The 23,634-nt window shown below is 47.0% G+C and overlaps 1 protein-coding gene across 1 annotated transcript in view; it reads left to right on the top strand.

Moving 5' to 3' along the window:
* The window catches only part of SMC1A (structural maintenance of chromosomes 1A), a 115,951-nt gene that overhangs the window by 5,512 nt on the left and 86,805 nt on the right, over window positions 1-23,634 (top strand). The window contains 4 exon segments of the mRNA XM_033921456.1: window positions 6,044-6,156; window positions 11,569-11,772; window positions 15,031-15,269; window positions 15,726-15,984. Of these exon segments, the coding sequence (XP_033777347.1) occupies window positions 6,044-6,156; window positions 11,569-11,772; window positions 15,031-15,269; window positions 15,726-15,984 (815 nt within the window).

The raw sequence follows: 23,634 nt of genomic DNA, 5'->3' as shown, positions 1-23,634 counted from the left end.
GCTTAACAAAAATTACAAGGTGGTGCAAGAGGAACAACCCAAAGAAAACTCAAAGAATCCGGAGAGGAGCTGAAATCCCCCAAATAACTACTCAAATAGGTTATGCATCAGCAAACTATTTCAAAGTAATAAATCCTTCCCCTTACCTTTAGGCGATTTTGAATTTTTTTTTCTACAAGCAGCCAGAGCTGTGTGTGGCTGCCGGAAAGTCCTCCTCTGACAAAACCGGAAGTTGCGTCAGAGGAGGACTTTCCAACAGCCACACACGTCGCATGGTTCCGGCTGCTTGTAGAAAAAAAATTCAAAATCGCTTGAAATTAAGGGGGAGGGAGATGCCTGGACGGATGATGGCAGCGGCGGTCTTTAGGAAGGAGGGAGGGGGCTGTTTGCGATCGGTGACCGCATGTGTTCCCCCCCTTAACCCGCGGTGTTCAACCCCCCCCCCCCCGTTTTGGCAGGTTACCCGCAGCTAGCCGTGGGTAACAGCCACCGTGTCATTCACTAGTGGGGAGGGGGAGGCTGCTGATTCTATTTCTGTTGTATTATCATTTTTGCAATGTGTCTAGTAGTCCTGAACCCGCAAATTGCTTGCAGAATACTGTCAATCATCTTTCAACTCTGCCTCCTGCCCTCTCAGTTTTTTTCTACAAGCAAGTTGCTCAAAAGTGTTTTCTGCTCTGCAGTTTTTGTTATATATATATTTTGGGAGAAGGGGATCTTAGTGTTTAGTTTTCGGTTGGAGGCTCAGTACCCAGAGGTTCCCACTTGTTCAGACCTCTGCCTTGAAGCAGACGTAGACTCATTTGACAGAAGTCTTCTGCTAGCAGGATCAGCCCTTAGGGACACCTAGCTAGCCAGCCTGCTTTTGCATTTTGAAGCTCAGGGGGCATCCCCTGTGTAGCTGCTCATTTCCATGATTTATCAGGAGCTTGAGTGCAGGCTGTTTGGCTCTGTCCTGGCTTGATCAGGCTTAATAGTGCACCGGCTGCGTGATCCTCTCCCCTGTTGCGATGTGAGGTTTTCCGGGGACTGAGATTCAGTCTGACATTGGTCCGACTGGCAGCTCGAAGACCAAGTTCATCCTGTGAACCTGTGAGGCAGAGTTCTTCTCCATTTGTCCCAGCTGTACTCCTAAGCTAAATACATGAAACAGTGATTAAGGCTATTATAGCCTATGGGGAAAAATTAGGAGGAGGGGGGTCTACAAAAGTGAGATTTGAAAGTTTCTGCAGCCAGAGCTAGGGTCCCCCCACCTCTAAAACCCCTTTCCATGCATTTTTGTACCTCAGGAGACAAGCTGTTCAGGTAAGGTGTCCTTACCTTCAAAAAGTCTTTTTTGTTTCTTGAGAGAATTACATGCTGCTCTCGACTTCCAACACATCAGTCCATGAAGCGTATTCCTCCAGTACCAATAGGATAGAGGGGTCAAACTCAACCAATGATTAAGAATATATTTTTCCCCATGATATAAAATTTACTTATCTACCAAAAAAAATTTGCAGAACATAGTATTTACCACAGACAAGGGAATTGAGTAGCCAAGTATAACCTGCAGAAAGGATGCAACTTTTTACAAAAAATATTTAATTTTTTCACATGCCCATATCCCATATATAAGGGTTCCCCAAAACTGCACAATTCCTGTCTAGCTGTGTATCTACACATCCTGCTTAATATGCCTGTTTTTGTGAAAAGTATGCCCAAAGTACTATTCTGTAATGACATTCTTGTAGTTCAGAACTGGAAACAACTTTGGGTATCTGAGCTATAGTATGCTGTAAGGTTTCCACCCATATCTCTCTCTAATAATTTTCAGGTCAATTGTCTGTGGAAAAGTATGAGACTGCTATTTTAACCTCTAGGCCTACCTCTAGAAATGATTGAATTCTCTGCCCAAACTCTTGAAATAAAGAACTCCTTGGGAGAGATGACAGATAATGTGCTAGTTGCATATATACATACTGTACATCTTTTCCCTGGATCACTTTCTGCTGGAATTTACCGCGTTATAATTGTTCTGTCCTCCCGCAGCATATGTGGCTAGTAGGTAAACCTTGCCCTTTTCCATCATATAAAACTAGATTGTGCTAGCCCAGGAGGGAACATGGCATATCCTACTATCGGTAATAAAATACTGTTATGAGAGCCTTGATTCCACCGAAACAAAAGCTGTTTCCAAAGTGTCCAGAGGGATCTAAAAAGTATGCTATTCTTGACCGGCTTAGACAATTCAATTAAACGGGCATGTAGAAGAGTTTAAATTCAGGGGTTAGAAATAATCTTTCGCGAGACTGGTATATAATTGGTCAATGAGCACCCAGTCTCTTATAAGTCCTTTTGCTAAGATGTGGTAGCCATTTTAGTGTGTGCTATATAATGGACGCGTTAGCGTGCACTAAAATGGCTACCGCACCTTAGTGAAAGGACCTATTAAATGGCATTTTTTTATTTATTAAAAAAATTTCTAACCTGTCTAAGCGGTTTACAAAAAATACAACCATAATCAACGTATAACCAACATACAAATAAGTAAACAAACATATCTGAAACTATTTCAATCAAGATCCTAGGTCAGTCAAAAGAATGCCTCCACAAACAAAGAACTTTGTATTCAATAGTGTCTTAAATTTTGAATATCAAAAGCAACCTCAGCTGTCCTGTTAGATTATTCCATAATAAAGCACCTTCAACTAAGATTCTCTAATCCATCTGTTGAAAATCATTACTTTCCCTCTGATCTTAATGATCATAATAAACAGATCTGATTGTGCAACTTTTTTTTTTAATTCTTTATTCATTTTTAATCTTGCATCAAGTGTACAAATAATAAAACATTTGATATTAAATACATCACTTGAATTTCTTTCTAATATAACATCAAATATATAAATTTATTCCCTTCCCACCCACCCCTTTCCTTTAACATTTACTCAAAAATATACAATATAAATATTCTTTTTCTTTTGATTAAACCCACAGTAAACTATAAATCACCCTCCTCCCCCCATTTGCAACTTTATATCTGGCAGCTCCAAACCTGTTCCTAACAAAATGTCCCCATCACAATTTAGGTCTTCCCCCCCCAACAAACTTTAAAGACTGCAATCCCATCATGTCTTTCCTTGTCAGGCACATGAAAGTGTTTGCAAAATATATAGCCATCTCGGGAAAAGTATCATACGATACAAATTCTACTCCTGATGGAATACTGTGCAAAACTTTTGAAAATTCTGTGCACAATATTTCAAAATTCTGCAAAGTTTATTTGTAGTGTTTTGCATAGAATTCTCCTATTCTGAAGCCTGAAATTCCTTCCTGCCTTTTCCATTCTCAGGCTTCAGCTTCTTTGCTGTTTGGCAAAGGGCTTGATGACCTCATGGCCAGTGTGGCAGATTGCCGCCCCAAATCTCTTCGGGGCAGTAGAGGCAATTTTCATGCCTCTAGAAGAGAGTGCCAATTTTCTTTCGGCTACTCTTCTCAGAGGTCCTTTCTGGGGTCCAGATAGAGATTTGGTATCTAAAAGCACCAGCAAGCTGTGGGTTCCTGTGTTGGCTCAACCTCCAAGAAACAACAAGGATGCTAGGAAAATGACCGTTCCTCCTCATGTTGGAGGGCGGCTCAAGAGGGTGCTGCCTTTGGGTCCACGGTTCTGCGGGTAGGCTCTTCTGCCCTCCCTAGATGTATGACACTGCTTTGGTATGTCTGCTCAGGTATGGACTCCTGTGTATTCGCAACAGCATAACAGATCAGCTTCTTACCTCAATAAGCTGGGTTCTGTTAAGCTACACATGAGTCCGTATTACCCTTACTGCCTTCTATTTATGAGGTGCTAAGTATTTCCATATTAAATTTGTTAGCCAAATAACAAGTATTAAGTATATCATGCTTGCTGGCTAATGCTACCGCATCTACTCTCTACCCATTCCACCATCCTAGAGAATGACATGGGGGAAAATCTGTCCCCGTCCTCGCCAGCTCGGTCTCTGTCCCGTCCCCACAAACCATCTGATTCCATCCACACAAGCCTTGAATAGTTTTATACTGAGCACAGCAACAATACTATTTTATCCTAGAGCAATACTACTTTATCCTAAAGCAAAAAAAAAAAAAGAAATAGAAATTTTTTTCTATCTTTGTTTGGTTTCTGCTTTCCTCATCTTCTCGTCATTATCTTCCTTCCATCCACTGTCTGCCTTCTCTCTGCTTCTGCCTCTGTCTCTCCCTTCTACATCTCGCTCCCTCATGGTCTGGCATCTCTGTCTTCTTCCCTTCCATCTCTCCCTCTCTCAGGTGTTTTTTTTTTAGCATTTTTCTCCTCCTTTCCTCCCTTCAGATCTGGTATCTGTCTCCTCCCTCACCCCAGTGCTCTGGTATCTCCCTCCTCTCCCTTTCCCTTCCTTTTCTGCTCTTCACAATTTGTTTTCTACCTCTTGTCTCTTTTCTTAAGTCTTCTCCCCTCTATCCTGCCCACTAACGTGTCTTCTCCCCTCTCTATCCTACTCACTAGCATGCGTCTTCTCCCCTCTCTATCCTACACATTAACATGCAGCATCTGCTTCTCCCTCCCATCCGCCTTTCTCCACTTCCTTCCAGAGTGTTCCCGTCTCTCCTACCCATTTCCATGCAGCATGTTCCCCTCTCTCTCCCCTTCCCTTCAGCACCATTCTCGTGGTCCAGCAGCCCCCTCCTGATCGCCGCAGTCCGGGCATCTCCCTCCTCCCTTCCCCTCACCTTCGTGGCGCTTTTCATTTTTTTGTCTCCTAGCTGCCTGAGCTGGCTTTCATCAAGTCGCATGTGGCTGCCTGAAACTTCTCCTTTGACACAACTTCCTATTTCTGGTTGCATCAGAGGAGAAGTTTCAAGCAGCCACGCACGACTTGTTGGATGCCGGCTTGGGCAGCTGGGAGACAAAAAAAATGAGGGGAAGGGAGGGAGGGAGATGCCCGGACGACGGCGATCAGAAGGAAGGAAGGAGGGAGGGGGCTGCTGGATCATGGGATTGGTGACCGCGTGCGTTCCCTCGATTAACTGTGGAGACAAGGCCATTCACCACTCCATGGGGCAGTGAATGGCCTTGTCCCCATACCCGCAGCGACCATTTTTTTCCTCTCACCGTTTCAGTGGGTTCCTGCGTTGGCTCAGTGGGTTGGTAACGGCCACCATGTCATTCTCTATATCAGTGTTTCTCAACTCGATCCTGGAGTATCCCCTTGTCAATCAGGTTTCAAGATATCCACAATGAATATGCATGAAAGATATTTGCATATAAGGGAGGCAGTGTATTCAAATCAAGTTTATGCAACTTCAGTGTGGATATCCTGAAAACCTGACTGGCAAGGAGGTTTTCCAGAACCGAGTTGAGAAACACTGCTCTACATCACCCCTCAGAGAAAAATTCTGAAAAAATGAAATCATGCAATTCTTAACGCTCTTTTAGTAAAAGGGCCACTTAGGTTGGTTATGTGTTTAAAAAAAAGTTAGCATCATATGCCTAATTGGTTAAAACTTCTGGAATTGGACCTCTGACCCACTGAATCTTTATAAGAAAAAAAAAAGAAGGTGGGTGGCAAGCATCCTGACTCTTTTCCAACATCCTCTCTCCTCCCCTTGAAACAACTGAAGAAAAGCGAATATAAACCTATAAATAGCATCTCCACCAAGTGGCAATATACCAGTTACACTCTTTCCACCTTGGCAGTTTCATGTTAGCACCAGCAAAGGTCGTAGAAAGTATGCAGACTTTCTGTTCTTGAGGTAATGTGATGCATTGGGGAGAGTGTGGCATAGTGGTTAGAGGTACAGCCTCAGCACCCTGAAGTTGTGCGTTCAAACCCCACGCTGCTTCCTGTGACCTTGAGCAAGTCACTTAATCATCCACTGCCCCAGATACATTAGATAGATTGTGAGCCCACCAGGACAGATAGGGAAAATGCTTGAGTACCTGTATATATAAACCACTTTGAATGTGGTTGTATAACTACAAAAAGGTGGCATACAAGTCCTAATCCCCCCTTTCCCCATTGTGATCTCTGTTTTTTCCTAGGCAGTTCATCAGAGTATAGAATTAATAGCAAAGTGGTGCAGCTGCAGGAGTACAGTGAAGAACTGGAGAAACTGGGCATCCTTATCAAGGCCAGGAACTTCCTGGTCTTCCAGGTATCAAAGGCAGAATGGGGAACATGCTTGCATTGCATGACTCAGTTTGCAACATGCTTTTTTTCTTATTTAACTTATAAACAGTTTTATAGACTACTAGTCATTAAGCTCGTTACATTAACGGGTGCTAGAATATATGTCTGTCTGTCTCCCTCCCGCTGACTCTCTCTCTCTCCCTGGCCCCCTTTCTCTGTCTGTCTTTCTGTCCCTCTCCCTGCCCCTGTGTCTTTCTTTCTTTCTGTCTCCCTCCCTCCCGCTGTCTGTCTGTCATTTTTTTCCCATTTCCCTGTGCAGCAGCATTTCCATCCCACTTCCCTGTGCAGCAGCAACAGCATTTCCTTCCTATCCCCCCCCCCCTTTCCTGTGCAGAAGCAGCAGCGGTATTTCCCTTCCCCTCCAGGTTCCTGTGCAGCAGTAGCAGCATTTTTCTCCACCCCCCTTTCCCTTCTCTTACCGCGATCTGGCCTGCTCTGATCGGCCCCTCCCCCTTCTTTTACTGCATTGTCCTGCTCGATCTGGCCTTCTCCTGACCCTCCCATCCGACCCTCCCACCGTCGACAAACCTCCCGGCTCCAGCCGCGTAGACAGCACTTTAAACACGCTGCTTTGCGGCCTTCTACTGCCGATTTCCTCTCCCGCGTCTGTCTCCGATGATGTCATCAGAGACGCGGCAGAGGAAATCGGCAGTAGAAGTGCGCGAAGCAGCGTGTTTAAAGTGCTGCCTACGCTGCTGGAGCCGGGAGGTTTGTGGAGGGTCAACGGGCGGAGCGGGGCTGCTCTCCACCACTACAACAAATTCTCATTTGCTGCCACTGGAATGCAAGCTGCCCAGAGCTCCCGTATAATCAGACCACCTGAAATTCAAGCACACAGTTTTTCTTTTAAGTTTAAAAGTGCCGCCCGCCTCACGATCCCCGACGCTGGTGCGACTCTGAAATTCAAGCACACAGTTTTTCTTTTAAGTTTTAAAAGTGCCGCCTGCCTCTCACGATCCCCGACGCTGGTGCGGCTCGTGAGAGGAGCCCACACCAAGGCTTTTAATCTTGCTTGAGGAGGTGGAGAGCAGAAAGTCCAGTGCTGGCGGCCACGGAGAGAGGGAGCGATGTATGCGCGCATGCGCACTCCTGCCGCCACAGACCTACAGATCAGAGATCACGGAAGCAGGCAGGTTGAGTGCGCATGCGCGGCTAGGGTTTTATTATATAGGATTCAGTGCAGTCAACAAGCTGACATCTGTAATCATTAAAACCATAAGGCTATTTTATTTTTATCTATCTATTCTAATTCTACTGGACTGTGAGATTCAGATCTCTACTGGGGTAGAAGAGATTCTACTTGCAAGGTTCCGCTCCTGAAAGGTTGCAGCAGGGGTGATTGCGTACGTTGCAGATTTGCCTACAGGGAATGGCTACAACAGTGGAAGATAAGGACAACTGGTGAACTGTTTTCAAAACTTATCTTTATTTCTATAATGGTAAACTTAGAATTATCCCAAAGACATTAAGATAGGTGAGTGTCCAAATACACTTCTCTCTCCCTATTCACAGGGGTTAGGGGCAGAGCCGGCCCGCAAATAGAGAAAAATTGCGAATAACTTTTGGCCGGCTCTGACCCACCCCCGGACCTTACCTGGTGGTCTAGCGGTGACGCAGGGCAGAAGCAATCTTCCTACACTCCTGCCCTATGCAGAGCCGTGCTGCTGAGTTCCCTGTTGTAGTCTCTTGAGACCACGGGAACTCGCAGCATGGCTCTGCACGGAGCAGGAGTGTAGGAAGATCGCTCCTGCCCCACGTCACAGCTAGACCACCAGGTAAGGTCCATGCTCCGATCGCCCCCATGCCCCCACACCACCTCCGATCGCCGCCTCTGATCGCCTCCCTCCGCCTCCGAATTTAAAAAGAAAGCAATAAACCTAGATCTTGACTGTAAATAACCTTATGTGTAGCAGGAAAACGTGGATTAGACTCTCTGTTGAAAAATAAAAACACACAAATAGTCAAAAATACACAGATGTAAAAACAATCCCAAAACTAAACATCAGCTCCACAACCACAAGGACTTCTAATAAAGGGGTGTTTTTATTTGAGGCTTGTGTGGATAGGATCAGATGGTTTGCGGTGATGGGAACCGAGCTTGTGGAGATGGGGGACAAAATTTTTCAATTATATTACCTCTAAATCAGAACCCCATATGGATAACAAACCTCCCCTCTGCAACACTAACAGGCTTTAATTTCACATACACACACAAGCCAATCACTCAACAGGAAGTAACAGGGAAAAAGAAAGGTGGAGAAAAAGCCTCAGTTCAGTTTCATCTGGCAAAAAACTCCACCTTTCAAGACTAACCCTGTACTCCAAAATATAGAACCAGTAGAAAAAGCTCCCTCCAGGCTACCATAGATATTTTTCTATTGGTTCTATATTTTGGAGTACAGGGTTAGCCTTGAAAGGTGGAGTTTTTTGCCAGATGAAGCTGAACTGAGGCTTTTTCTCCACCTTTCTTTCCTTTCTTTTTCCCTGTTACTTCCTGTTGAGTGATTGGCTTGTGTGTATATGTGAAATTAAAGCCTGCTAGTGTTGCAGAGGGGAGGTTTGTTGTCCATATGGGGTTCTGATTTGGAGGTAATATAATTCGAGTTTAACTGACCCTTTTCCTGAGAGTATAGTATTAGTGGGACAAAATTTTTCCCCATGTCATTCTCTACTTACTAGCTCCAGGTTATACCTGCGAGATCACTGGAAACTACCTCCATCTACTAGCGGGGGGGGGTACAACCCATTGTTTTGGACTCGTCTATCAGGATTCATGGAAAGGAAATTAATAGGTAAGATTAAATTTTACCTTATTTGTCTGCCTGTTATTCATAAAGGCTTATTGGTCTTTCATGAGTAGCCTAATGATTAATGCAGAGGGCTGAGAATCTGGGGAAGTGGATTCAATTCCACTGCAGCTCCTTGTGACCCTGAGCAAGTCATTTAACCCTCCATTGACCCAGGTACAAAATTTAGATTGTGAGCATACTAAGGAGAGAAAAAAATACCTGCATATATTTAGTATTTGTAAACTGCTTTGATTATACCACAGAAAGGCAGTATATCAAGTCCATGACGCTTTGACCCTTTACCTTTTTGAGTTTAAAGATGCTTAGAAGAGTATGTCCTCTTTTTCTTCAGCAACATTTTGCAGTTTTGATTCAGGCCATTATTTTATCTCAGTTGGACTATGGCAACTCACTTTATACTTGTTTAAGTAAATGTAATTTGAGGAGGCTACAAGTTATCCAGAATATGGCGGCTAAACTGATCTACAGTAACACCTTTACTGAGATCCCGTCATTGGCTTCCTGTTTACTAGAGGATCCAATTTAAATGTGCAACTATAATTTTCAAAATCCTGTATGGTATTTTTTCTCCTTTGGTTCCTGTCTCATTTAATTCACAAGAAATCTCTAATTCTAGGAGCTCTCAGAAAAATATAAACTTGGCTTTCCCACTGTTAAAGGAATAAAAACTATGGCCAATTTTCATTGATCATTTTCTTTTTTTATTCATAAAAGTTTGGAATGATCTTCCTTCTATAATTTAGAGTTTTCTCTCATCTACCTACTTTTCGTAAATGATCTTTTTTTTTTTTTTTTTTTCAAATAATCAATCAGAAAAGATAAAATCCTGGCCTAAAAAATATACCCTCTCTTTTACTAAGGTGTGCTAACCGATTAGCGCGCACTAATCACTAACGCGTCCATAGACTAACATGAACGTGTTAGCGTTTAGCACGCACTAAATCAATTAGCACACCTTAGTAAAAGAGGGGGATAGTTTCTGTCTAGTCTCCTGTATAATTTTATTAATATTTTATTAACCAAGTCAAGCTCTCCTGTTGGGATGAATCAGTATAAAAAAATCAAAGATTAGATTAGATATAGGTACATTAATTGCTGAAACTCGGCCAAACCGGGCTTTCTAAAGATTTGTATGTACTTTAAGGGCTCCTTTTATCAGGCCATGCTAGCGGGGTTAATGCGCACGGCTTTTCATCACGCGTTAACTCCTGTGCTGACCAAAAACTACCACCTGCTCAAGAGGAGGTGGTAGCGGCTAGCGCAGCCAGCGGTTTAGCGCGCGCTATTAAGCGCGTTAAACCGCTAGCGCGGCTTGATAAAAGGAGCCCTAAATCCTTGAGGTATATTAAATTATTTTAAATTGATCTCTGTAGAAATAAAGAGAGTCTACTACTTGCCATTTTTATCCTTTGCTACTGTTTGCTTAAAAATAAAAGAACAAACCTTGAATTTTATTCTTTGGACTAATGGTAGGGACTAGACCAGGGGTGCCTACACTTTTTTGGCTTTTGAGCTATTTTTAAAATGACCAAGTGAAAATGATCTACTAACAATAAAATTTAAAAAAAACACAAAGCACACTGTACGCAGAGAATATGTTAATTATCATTTATATTCAGGGTTTTTTTCAAAGAGGTCAAGGCAGATGACTCTATGCAATGTCACCTCAGTAACAACTAAACAAAAATAGACAAATATACTCCCTCTCCTTTTACTAAACAGCGATAGCGTTTTTTAGCACAGGGAGCTGCGCTGAATGCCCACTCTTAGGCTCCCTGCGTTAAAAACCGCTAGCTTGGTTTAGTAAAAGGGAGCCATAGTGCAAAATATAGACAGCAGATATAAATTCTCAAAACAGACACATTTTGATCACTAAATTTTTAAATAAAATAATTTTTCCTACCTTTGCTGTCTGGTGATTTCATGAATCTCTGGTTGCACTTCCTTCTTCTGACTGTAAATCCAATATTTCTTTCTTACTGCCTTTAATTCTTTCTGCCTCCTGCATGGTTCCTCTCCTCCAGACCTCATTCCATCCCCCAACCAACATCTCTCTCTGTCCCTCCATGAGCCCAACTTTTTCTTCCTCTCTCTCTGCTCCCTCCCCTTTCTTTCTTTCTCTCACCCTGCCCCTCTTTCTTTCTTTCTGCCTCTCCTTGCCCCCCCTTTCTTTCTTTCGCTTTCCCTCCCCCTCCCCACAAAGCCACCGCCGCTGATTTCTCCATGTTTCCCTGATGCCAGGCCAAGCACGTACAAGCGCTAGACCTACAAGCCTCATTCCCTCCCCTCCCACCATCAATTCTGATGTCAGAGAGGAAGTTCTGGGCCAGCCAGGCAGCGATTGGCTGACCCGGAACTTCCTATCCGACGTCAGAATTGACGTTGGAGGGGGGGAGGCTGTGGGCCCGGTGCTTATATGCACCTAGCTTCGGGGAAGCAGGGAGAACAGAATGCAAAGGAAATGCGAGTCTATGCAATTGACTCGTGTTGCCTTTGCGATCTACTGGTTGATCGCGATTGACTTTTGGGCACCCCCTGGACTAGACTTTCTCCCCTCTGTTTTTCAGGGTGCAGTAGAATCCATTGCCATGAAAAATCCTAAGGAGCGTACATCTCTCTTTGAGGAGATCAGTCGCTCAGGGGAGCTGGGGCAGGAATATGATAAGCGAAAGAAGGAAATGGTGAAGGCTGAGGAAGACACACAGTTCAACTACCACCGCAAGAAGAATATTGCTGCTGAACGCAAGGAAGCCAAGCAGGAGAAAGAGGAGGTGAGAAGAGGGGCCATGATTAACGGGAAGCATGAGATGTGTGATCTCCTTCTCTTTGCCAAGGTGATGTGTTTTATCTGTGGGCAGACTGCATCAGGATTTGTGACACTGTGTGATAACCCCTTCTTCTTTAGCACTTCTCCAGACCGATACAGTTCACTTTTGGTAATAGCTCACCATGACCAGCAGGTGGAGACTGAGACAAAACTTTTTGGCTGTAATACAAGTAGCTGTGCTTCCCTCTAATCTAACCAGTCTGTTCTCAGTCTCATCAGGTATAGTAAGCTGTTTCCAGGCTTCCCTTGGTTAGTGTAGGCCTGTTGGAAGTTGTGTAATGGCCTTCTTGTCCCCGTCTGGAGCCGGAATGAGCTTGGGGGCACCTTTTCAGAGGTCTGTCCAACCTCAGGGGTATCACACTCGACAGATCACGAGTTGAGTCCCTCCCCCTATTTCCTCCATCTCCCTAAAATTTTTCTACAGGTGCCTCAGCTGTGAGCCTTGCCGATAGAGAGCCAGTGGAGATGAAAAATGAATAAAGAATTATAAGAAAAGAGCCAGTGGAGTCTGTTCTGACAGAAAAAAAAATTATAAGGCAGTGCCGGTCTGAAGGGAGCCTTCATTTGATAATTGATTTTTTTGTTGTTAACCAGTACTTTTCTTTCAGCTAGGTTGCGTATTGCGCAATGAGCACTTTTAAAGGGAAAAAGTGTGCAGGCCGCCATGAAGGGGAATCCTCATCGGCTTCGGGTGCCAGCATCCAGGGATCCCCTTCGTGAGTACCTTGCGTGCCGGCAGCTGACAGCGGGGAAGCCCAGGCTTCCCCCGCCGCCCACACTTGGATTTCTTCAGCCACCTTCGTTCAGGGAAATACCGAAGCTGCTGGGGATTCCCTTACTGCCCTGCTTTAGCGGCTAGGGCAGTTCAGGTTTCTCAACTGCTACAGGCCTCGGGGGTGTTTTTTCTCAGCAGGCTTTGCACCCGATTTTGGCAGGAAGGGCCTCCATTTTGTCTTCAGCCTCAGGTTTGGCAGTGAGTCCCATTGGGCCACCAGGGAGTTTTTCCCCTGATTTTGTTTTAGCCTTGTGCAAGGCTTATCTTCAGGTGGCTGGAGGTCCTTCTTCTGCCCCGGGGGGTCCCTCTGCATCCACTCCGGTTCGGCCCCCCTCAGCACCAGTTTCATCCCCATCTCCTCCTCTTTCAGCCGAGGGTCTCTTGGGATGCTGATCTTTATTTTTATTTTTTTTTGTATGAGGAGCAGTTTTCGCTTGGGGTATAGGGACAGACTTAAAGATCTCAATCTGTATACTTTGGAAGAAAGGCGAGAGAGGGGAGATATGATAGAGATGTTTAAATACCTATGTAATGTAAATGCGCATGAGTCGAGTCACTTTCATTTGAAAGGACTCTGCAATGAGAGGGCATAGGATGAAGTTAAGAGGTGATAGGTTCCAGAATAATCTAAGGAAATACTTTTTTACAGAAAGGGTGGTAGATGCATGGAACAGTCTCCCAGAAGAGACTGTGTCTGAATTCAAATGGGCCTGGAATCTCTCAGAGAGAGAAAGAGATAAATGGTTACTGTGGAGGGGCAGACTAGATGCACCATTTGTCTTTTATCTGCCATCATGTTTCTATGATGAGGACCTGGACCCCTTGGTGGACCTCCAGGATCCTCTTGGTGGGACAGATGCTCTTGGCAGAAGTTTTTTGGTTCCGTCATCTGGCAAGGATGCATCAGTGGTGCGCATCTTTTAATGGGAAGAGCTCCAGGAGCTTATTCTGCAGGTTTCCTCGATGTTGCACTTTGAAGAAGACACGAAGGAGCTCCCGTATGTGGTGGATCCCCTGCTTCTTGGAGTTCTTGCAGGATGGCCTAGACAGGGGCCTGGCCTGGTCTTTTCTCAGGGTTCTGCTTGAGGCTTTGACCGTTTTTTGTGGGTTGCTGCAGGGTAGGCACTTGCCATCTATTCCGGATGTGATTCACTTTTTGAGGGTGGCCAAATTGCTTCAGCCTCCGGTGCAACCTTCGGTTCCAGTTTGGGATCTCAATCTGGTCCTGTCAGTGCTCATGTGCTCTCTTTTTGAGCCCCTGGGTTCCTGCTCGTTGAAGGACCTTACTCTCAAGGCAGTTTTCCTGATGGCCATTACTTCTGCGAGATGTATTTCTGAGCTGCAGGCTTTCTCTTGAAGGCCTCCCTTCCTGGAGTTTTCTAGGGAGCGAATTGTGCTGCGGCCTATTCCTTCTTTCTGCCGAAAGTGGTATCACCTTTTCATTTCAGTCAGTCTGTTGTCCTCTCGGTCTTGGTTAGTCGGGCAGGCTGCGCAAGTTGAATGTCCATTGGGTTCTTCGCTCTTATTTCAGTGGACCCAGGAGTTCCGGAAATCGGATTTTTTTTTTGTCCTCTTAGCGGGTCCTCATAAGGGGGATGGTGCTTCCAAGGCTACCATTGTGCTCTGGATCAAGGAGACTATTACTTCTGCATACCTTCTTCAAAAGAAGCCTGTTCCGGAGTTTCTCAAGGCTCATTACACTCGAGGTCTGACAGCTTCTTGGGCTGAGTCTTCTCTGGTGCCTCCAGTGTTTATCAGTAAGGCCGTGGTTTGGTCTTCTCTGCATTCCTTTGTGCGATACTACCATGTTGATGGCCAGGTGTGTCGGGACGCAGTGTTCGGTGAGCGTATTCTGGTGGCGGCCCACTGGGGGTCCCACCCATGATGGGTACTGCTTTGGTACATCTCATCAGTGAACTGTATTGGTCTGGGGAGGTGGTAAAGAAGGAGAAATTAGATTCTTACATGCTAATTTTCTTTCTTTTAGACTCTCCAGATTGGTACAGTCCCCACTCTGTCTGTCTGTTCTTTCAGGATTTGCAGAAAGCGTGTGAATTTTTCTGTGGGTTCTAGTATTTTTTTTGTTTTTTAGGGTCACAGCAGCTATGGCTCAACTGGCATAGCTGGCGAACTATGGGAACATTTGCTGAAGGGGCTTTTTCTATGCAATTTCCAACAGTATTGCTCTATGTTAGTTAGGAGTGTTACTGTTCTACTTAGCACTTCTTAGTTCTGATTTGCTATTTGGCAGACTGATTAGATTAGAGGGAAGCACAGCTACTTGTATCACAGCCAAAAGATTTTGTCTCAATCTTCACCTGCTGGTCATAGTGAGTTATTACCCATCAGTGAACTGTTCCGGTCTGGAGAGTCTTTAAAAAAAAAAAAAATTAGCAGGTAAAAACCTAATTTCTCCTTTCTGTGCAGGCAGAGCGGTACCAGCGTCTGAAAGATGAGGTGGTGCGGGCACAGGTACAACTGCAGCTCTTCAAGATGTACCACAATGAGAGTGAGATTGAGAAGCTGAACAGGGAACTGAGTTCCAAGAATAAGGACATTGATAAGGACAAAAAACGCATGGATAAAGTGGAGGAGGAGCTAAAGGACAAGAAGAAAGAACTTGGCAAGATGATGCGGGAGCAGCAAACAATCGAAAAGGAGATCAAGTAGGTATCTCCAGCCATGTTCCTGCTGCTGCTTATACAACATTACTTTTTTTGGGGGGGAGAGGGCAAGGAATGTGTGAAGATTAATGGAGGAGGGAGGAGTACTGTTGCGCCACCTTTCTTACCAGTGAGGGCTGCAGAATCCTGTAGCTTGTAGCAGCAGCAAGCAATGGTTAGAACTGATTAGTACCCTACTTTGGGATTTCTGCTTTGTGGTGTAGTCTTGAGTGAGTTTGAGTATATCAAATGGATTAGGAAATGATAGGGGTTAGAGGGATAGGAATAAAGTGCACTTGCCACTGCTAGTTATTGCCATTGTGGCAAGTATAGATATATATAAAGGTGAGATTCTGTTAGTAGATGATGTTGCAGGGGGGCAGTTTTCCCGTGATTGGTCTATTTATGTGACTGCTTTGATTTTTTTTTTGTTTTGTTTTTTCTTCCTTCCTTGTGCAGGGAAAAGGATTCAGAGCTGAATCAGAAGCGGCCACAGTACATAAAGGCCAAGGAGAACACCTCACACAAAATCAAGAAGCTGGAGGCAGCCAAGAAATCGCTGCAGAATGCACAGAAGCAATATAAAAAGCGCAAGGGGGACATTGATGAGCTGGAGAAGGAGATGCTGTCTGTGGAAAAAGCCCGACAGGAATTTGAGGACAGAATGGAGGAGGAAAGCCAAAGTCAAGGCCGGGATCTCACACTGGAAGAGAATCAGGTATTATAAAGGAGAGGAGATGGAGGGCTGGAGGGGAATTGAGTACACTAGGAAGGAGACAGAGCTGGAACTTCATGGTAGTCCTTTATTTATTGATATGCAATAGTGTAAGATTTTTATATGAAAAAAAAAAATCAAACTTGGTCAAAACTTCACTGTAGTTTGTGGTAAACATGCATGATAAATATAACAAATATATTATTATTATTATTTCTTTTTGTTATACCGCTTTTTCTAACTGTCAGGTCAAAGCTGTTTACAACACCAAAACATAAATAGAAAATAAGAAAGGAACTACAATAATTTCGATAGGAAAGAAACTCGCTCAAAAAAAATCTTAAGAAGGGAAGGATAGAATTTATTATATTACGTTATATATATTATCTGATATTAATATGGTGGGGGGATGGGTATAAATCTTATTTAAGGAGATTTTGTGGATTTTCAAGTGATGTATTATTTTAATTGTTGATATTTTCTGTGCACTTGATGTAAAATATAAAATGAATAAAGAATTAAAAAAAAAAAAAAGAATTTTGTGGGGGTAGAGAGGGAAGGCAGGGGAGAGTAGAGGGGTAAATCTAGTGATAGTCAGATGTGACCTCAATCTTACTCATGGTTAAAAGTCTGTTTGTACAGCCATTCTTTTAAATTGGGTTTAAATTTCTTGAAATAAAGTTCTGTTCTTAAAGAAGATGGTAGTGAATTCCAGAGTGATGGAGCTACAAAGAAAAATGCTGATATTATAAAACCATTAAAACAAATCAATACTTAATTTCATCAGAATCGCTGAAAAACTTTTGTAAAGAAAGAATCTTTGAACTGCTTTTGACATTTCCTCAAATCCTCTTCACCTCTAAATTATATTGGCAATAAATTCCACAGCTGTGGGCCCACTAGTGATGAAGCCATGGAGTAAGATGCAGATAACCTAGGGCTCCTTTTACGAAGCCGCGCTAGCGGTTTTAGCGCACGCACCGGGTTAGCGCGTGCTATATCGCGCGCTAGCCGAAAATCTACCACCTGCTCAAAAGAAGGCGGTTGCGGCTAGCGCACGTGGCAATTTAGCGCGCGCTATTCCGCGTGTTAAGGCCCTAGCACGGCTTTGTAAAAGGAGCCCCTAGTCATGTTGAAAGCTGGCAGAGTCTATAAGCGTACACACTGAGAACATACTCTCAGATATTCCAGAGCCCCATCAGCATCCCACAGAGTTTTGAAATGGATTTTGAACTTTACCTTCTGCTAAACAAATAACCAATATAAGAAGTGATGTGATTAGTGATTGGTTGTAACCTAAATCTTCCTGCTGCATATCAAGCTATTTGTGCTTTTGGAAGATACTTACCGTGGGGGCGTGGCTTGATGGTCATGGCGACCAGACGTGCTGCATAAGCTCTCCTTCAGGACGGCAGGCTAAAACTACTCAAATATCTTCACACAGCGATCTCTGCTCTATATCCAAGTGCAGCTTTCAGCTCTGCTTAACTATGTCTCTGAGTAAAACATCTAAAGGAGACCTACCATCAACATCGGTGTCTTCCGGTAAGAGGCCTAAACACGAGGTTCCCTCCCCTGAAAAACATCAGCCGAAAACAGTCGAATCTCAATTAGATCTCTTAGTGGCTGAAATGGTCGCTTTCAAGAACATAATGTCTAAACAGGTGGAGGATTCGCAATTAATTCGCACTGAAATTGAGGCAATTAATGCTCAGTTCACCGATGCCAGACAAATAATTGACACCCTTGAAAGTTTTCAAACACAGCACGCTCAGAATGTGGCTCTGATTCCTAAACACCAGCGAGAATTATCTACCCTGAAAATGGATCTTGAAGACCTGGCTAATATGAGTCGTAGAAACAATGTGAGAATTTTGGGCATTCCAGAATCGTCAGAAGGTACGGACATGATTACCTTTCTTTCACAACTTCTGCCTACCATACTGGACATTAAATTTGATCCCTCGCTGGAAATTGAGCGGGCGCATCATGTCCCATCGCGGCTTCTCCTGGAAAAGAAAACACTAAGGCCTATAGTACTTAAGGTACTGTGCTATCAGCACACATTACAAATCCACACCGCTGGGAAAGAAAAGAAGCAGATCCTATATCAAAGAAGGAAGATACTACTTGTTCCAGATTTGACAAAAACCACTGCAGCTCGCAGAAAACAATTCCTTCAACAACGTCAAGATTTGAAAGACATTGGTGCTAGATTCGGCCTTCTTTATCTAGCCAAAATGCTGATCACGCACAATAACAAAATAATCACATATCTTGATCCGGTTAAACTTCAGGAATATATTGACTCCATCAAAATGCAATGACTGTACCTCACCATATCCCCTACCATCTCTTTTCCTACTGCTGTGTGAGGTTTAATATCATCCATTCACATCATTATGCTGCCCGGGGGGACTGCTTCCAGTACGAAGGTCAGCCATTGAGGTTTTAATCCCATCCGGATTTCTCATTTCACGTTGCTTTGACATATCGCTGGCACTGTTTTGCCTTTCTTTTTGTTTTGATGTGTTATTTCCACAAGTTCCAGAGGTTTATATGTTGGTGTTCTAACTTGTTAATATCTTTCAATACTTGTTGCTTATTGATTATTACTTATATGAATGATATTTCTCATGTATTTCTATGACTAATGTACATATACTATCTTTTAACGTCAATGGCTTGAATCACTGTATTAAGCGCAAAAAAGTGACTACTTGCATTCTTTGCATCCCGATATTATTCTATTATCCCAGGACAAGCAGGCATGATATTCTCACATGTGGGTGACGTCATCTACGGAGCCCCAGCGCGGACAGCTTTTCAAGCAAACTTGATTGAAGTTTCAAGTTTGCACACTGCACCACGCATGTGCTAGCCTTCTTGCCCACTAGAGGGCGCATCCCCACCTCGTGGTCCTCAGTTCAATTTCATCCGCGGAGCCAGAAGCCCTGTGGAAAAAATTGTGCTCTTAGTGCCTTCTGTCGCTGCGGCTGTGTACGGAATTTCGACGCGGTCGCTGCGTTTTTTGTCTTGTTATTTTCTTCTTTCTTTTCTTCTCAAAAAAAAAAAAAAAACTTTCGATTTTCGTCGCTGCCGGGGGCTCCCGGTAGCCGTGGCCGAGGAACCTCGCCTGTTCCCGGTCTCTCTTGGGCCCATGTCCCGGCCCGTAACGGGCTTTAAAAAGTGCGGGCGCTGTGAACGGCTTTTATCTATTACAGATCCGCACAGGTGCTGTTTGAGGTGCTTGGGGCCCCAACACCCGACAGCGTCCTGCGAGAAGTGTGCCACCTTCCAGAAGCGGGCACTCAAATGCCGCAAGGCCCGCATGGCAGAACTTTTCTCTGTCGAGTCCCCTCCCGGGAAGGCCTCGAGTTCGGCCTCGGCTTCGGCCCCGGCCTTGACCTCGGCCTCGGCCTCGGCCTCGACCTCAGCTTCGGGACCCTTGGCTTCGCCTCGGCCCTCGATGCCATCGAAGCAGCTTGCCTCATCCAAGGCCTCGGGTAAGTCTCCACTTCCCTCCTCAGCTCCAGGATCGTCCAAAAAGCCATCCTCGGGCTCTTCGGCGGGAGGGTCCGCCTCTGCTAAACCCAAGTTGCCCACGTCCGCTGCCCCGAGGGAATACTCGAGACCGAGGTCGCCCTCTGAGGAGCAGCGGCAGGTCTTGCCACAGGGAATGTCAATCCCGGTGTTCCAAGACTTGCTCCGGGCGTTGATCGCCTCGGAGCTCACCGGGGCCATTGAGCATCTGCAGCAGGCTTCGGCCTCGACTGCTTCGGCCTCGGTGGCCCCGCAGTTGGCGACCTCGGCCTCGGGTACGGGGGGCTTCGGCTCCCGAGGCGCCCACGGCCTCGACCTCGGCAGTACCATCGGACCCGGCTTCGCGGGGTCAGCCGGAGCGTAGCGTGCGCCCAAAAGACAAGGTGCGCCGGGTGCGGAGGATCTCGTCTTCGTCCTCGGAGTCCTCGCGAGGTTCATCGCCCTCGGGCAGGTCTCGGGCGAGGCGCCGTCCGAGGAAGGCCAAGCGGTCTCGGGCCTCGCCTCGGCGGCGCGGTCGCTCGTCGCCGGCCGGGGCCGATACCTTGCAGGTGCGGGACCTGCGGGTCGATAATCCCATCTTATTCCGGTCTCCGGCCAGGGAGAGCTCCCGGGCCTCCTCGCCGGGGCCGAAGGGACGGGCTTCGGTGCCTCGGACCCCGGGGGGATCCCCGAAGGGTTCCTTTCGGCGCACTCGGTCTCCGACCCCGTCGAGGTCACAGGACTGTGCCTCGTTGGGGTTGGGGTCAGGTAGGGAGCCCAGATACTCTCACGAGGCCTCTCCCTTCGGCTCCGCCGGGAAGTCTCGGTCTCCCTCTCCTCCTGCTAAGCCTTCATCTTTTACGAGGTTTGTGCAGGATATGGCGGGGGCTTTGGGTGTTGACTTGTCAGAAGGGTCCACTTACACCAAGGAGTTTTTAGAGGAGCAGGATCTTCCTGCCCCCCCTCGGGAATCCCCTCGCCTTCCGATCAACAAGGTCCTCCGTCAGACCTTCCTTAGAAATCTTGAGGCTCCCTTGACAGTCGCTGTGGTCCCCTCCAAAATGGAGTCGAAGTATCGCACCCTCCCCATCAAGGGGTTCGAGAAGGGGCAACTTTCTCACAATTCGCTCCTAGTGGAATCGGCGCTTAAGAAATCGCAGCCTTCCAGGGTCTCGGCGGCGGTCCCGCCGGGTAGGGAGGGCCGGACCTTAGACAAATTCGGGCGTCGTCTCTATGCGAACTCTCTCATGGCAACGAGGGTCCTGAACTACGCCTTTTCGTACTCGTCATTCCTACGTACGATGGTGAAGGACCTCCCCTCTTTTCGTGAGGTGATACCAGAGTCGCATAGGGACAGGTTTGCCACCTTTAGCTCTAATCTGGCCCAGCTGCGCCTATATTTATTCCACGCAGTTTACGATGCGTTTGAACTTGCCTCGAGGGTATCGGCCTGTGCGGTGGCCATGCGCCGGCTGGCGTGGCTTCGTACCCTCGAGATGGATTCAAATTTGCAGGAGCGCCTGGCAAACTTGCCTTGCGTTGGGGCAGAATTGTTTGACGACTCTTTGGATGCGGCGACCGAGCGGCTTTCCAAACAGGAACGCTCCCTGGCCTCTCTGGTACGCCCGAAGCCTAAGGCCCCTACCCAGCGTCCTTTCCGGCAACCCCCGAGAAGGTATCCTCAGAAGTCGACGCCGGCCTTCTCAAGACCGCCACCACGGCGACCGCCCCAACAGAGTAGGGGTGGCCCCTCTAAGCCCGTCGCGCAGGGGGCGGCCAAAGCCGCGCCGTCCTTTTGACGGGGTGGGCGGTTGGGGGCGGGCCCCCACCGCGATATCGCGCCATCCCCTCCCTATCGGGGGTCGGCTAACGGCCTTTGCCGGGGCCTGGTCTGCGATTACGTCAGACGCATGGGTGCTCCGGACAATCTCAGAGGGCTATTCGCTCAACTTCTCCAGTCAACCTCCAGACTTGTCACCCGGGGCTTGCCCTCCCAATCGGAACCAGTTGGCCCTTCTCCAGGAAGAAGCCAGGGCCTTGTTGAGCCTCCGGGCGGTCGAGGTGGTACCTCGCGATCAGATGGGCCGGGGGTTTTACTCCCGTTACTTTTTGGTCCCAAAAAAGACCGGGGACTTGCGCCCCATTTTGGACCTCCGGAAGCTCAACAAGTTCCTGGTCCGGGAGAAGTTCCGTATGTTATCGCTTCCGATTCTCTATCCGCTATTGGAGGAGGGGGATTGGATGTGCTCCCTGGACTTGAAGGAAGCATACACCCATGTTCCGGTGCATCCCGCTTGCCGCAGGTTCTTGCGTTTTCAAGTGGGGGATTTGCACCTGCAGTATCGGGTTCTTCCCTTCGGTCTGGCGTCGTCCCCTCGGGTATTCACCAAGTGTATGGTAGTGGTTGCGGCGGCCCTGCGCTCGCGGGGTCTACAGGTCTTTCCCTACCTGGACGATTGGCTGATCAAGGCCCCGTCCAGGGAGGGGGTTATCTTAGCGACCCAACAGACTATCAGCCTTCTGCAAGACCTGGGGTTCGAAGTGAACTTTCCCAAGTCTCAATTGTGCCCGGCGCAGTCTCTCCAGTTTATTGGAGCCGTGCTGGACACGGTTCGCCTCCGCGCTTTTCTCCCCCCTCTTCGGCAGGAGGCCCTGCTTCGGTGGAGCCGCCACTGTCAAGGGCAATCGGAGGTATCAGCCCAGCACATGATGGTTTTGCTGGGCCACATGGCGTCGACGGTTCACGTCACGCCTTTCGCTCGCTTGCACCTGAGGCTCGCGCAGTGGACTCTGGCGTCGCAATGGCGGCAGGATCGCGATCCGGTGTCTTCCCGGATATCAGTGACTCCTTGTTTACGTCGATCGCTCCGTTGGTGGACCGACTCTTCCAATCTGTCAGGGGTTTGCTGTTTCTCGTTCCACCTCACAGCAAGGTCATGACCACGGACTCCTCCGAGTACGCGTGGGGAGCTCATCTGGACGGCCTGAGGACGCAGGGTCTGTGGTCGGCCGAGGACCGTCGATGTCACATCAATGTGCTGGAGCTTCGCGCCATTTTTCTGGCCGCGCGAGCTTTTGTCCACCTGCTGCACGACCAGGTGGTACTCGTGCGGACGGACAACAAGTGGCGATGTACTATGTCAACAAACAAGGGGGGTACGGGCTCTTGGCCTCTGTGTCACGAGTCTCTTCGCCTTTGGGAATGGGCGATCTCCCAGAACATATTCCTGCGGGCAGTTTACATTCAGGGAGAGCAGAACCGGCTGGCAGACAAACTCAGTCGTCTTCTCCAGCCGCACGAGTGGTCTCTGAACTCCCGGGTCTTCGCGAGGTCTTCGACCGCTGGGGAACTCCTCAGGTGGATCTGTTTGCCTCCCCGGAGACTCACAAACTGCCCCTCTATTGTTCTCGGATTTACTCCCAGGATCGTCTCGAGGCGGATGCCTTCCTTCTCGACTGGGAGGGGAAGTTCCTTTATGCGTTCCGCCGTTTCCTCTGATTTTGAGAACGCTGGTTCATCTCAGATCGACCGGAGCCTCCATGATCCTCATTGCGCCTCGTTGGCCCAGGCAGCCCTGGTTCTCCCTGCTTCTTCAACTCAGTGCCAGGGAACCTCTGCTTCTGCCGGTGTTTCCCCTCTCTGCTGTCTCAGAGTCGGGGTTCGCTGTTACATCCCAATCTTCAGTCTTTACATCTGACTGCTTGGTTTCTCTCCCCCTGACTTCGATTCCGGTGTCTCGGGCCGTGAGGGACATTTTGGAGGCCTCGCGCAAGGTCTCGACTCGGCTTTGTTATGCCCATGAAGTGGACCAGGTTTACATCCTGGTGTTCTTTGAATCGTCTGGAACCGAGTTCGGTGCCTGTGGCTTCGGTTCTGGATTATCTATTACATTTATCTGAATCTGGCCTGAAGACGACTTCTATTCGGGTACATTCTCAGCGCCATTGCTGCATTCCATCGGCACCTTGAGGGTCGTTCTCTCTCTCTTCATCCTCTGGTGACTCGTTTCATGAAGGGTTTAGTGAATGTCCATCCTCCTCTGAAACCTCCTCCGGTGGTGTGGGATCTTAATGTGGTCTTGGCTCAGCTGATGAAGCCTCCCTTTGAGCCCATCGACAAGTCGCATCTTA

The sequence above is a fragment of the Geotrypetes seraphini genome, chromosome 1 (assembly GCF_902459505.1).
Source record: "Geotrypetes seraphini chromosome 1, aGeoSer1.1, whole genome shotgun sequence".
NCBI lineage: Eukaryota > Metazoa > Chordata > Amphibia > Gymnophiona > Dermophiidae > Geotrypetes > Geotrypetes seraphini.
This window is presented reverse-complemented; position numbering and strand designations above follow the sequence as displayed.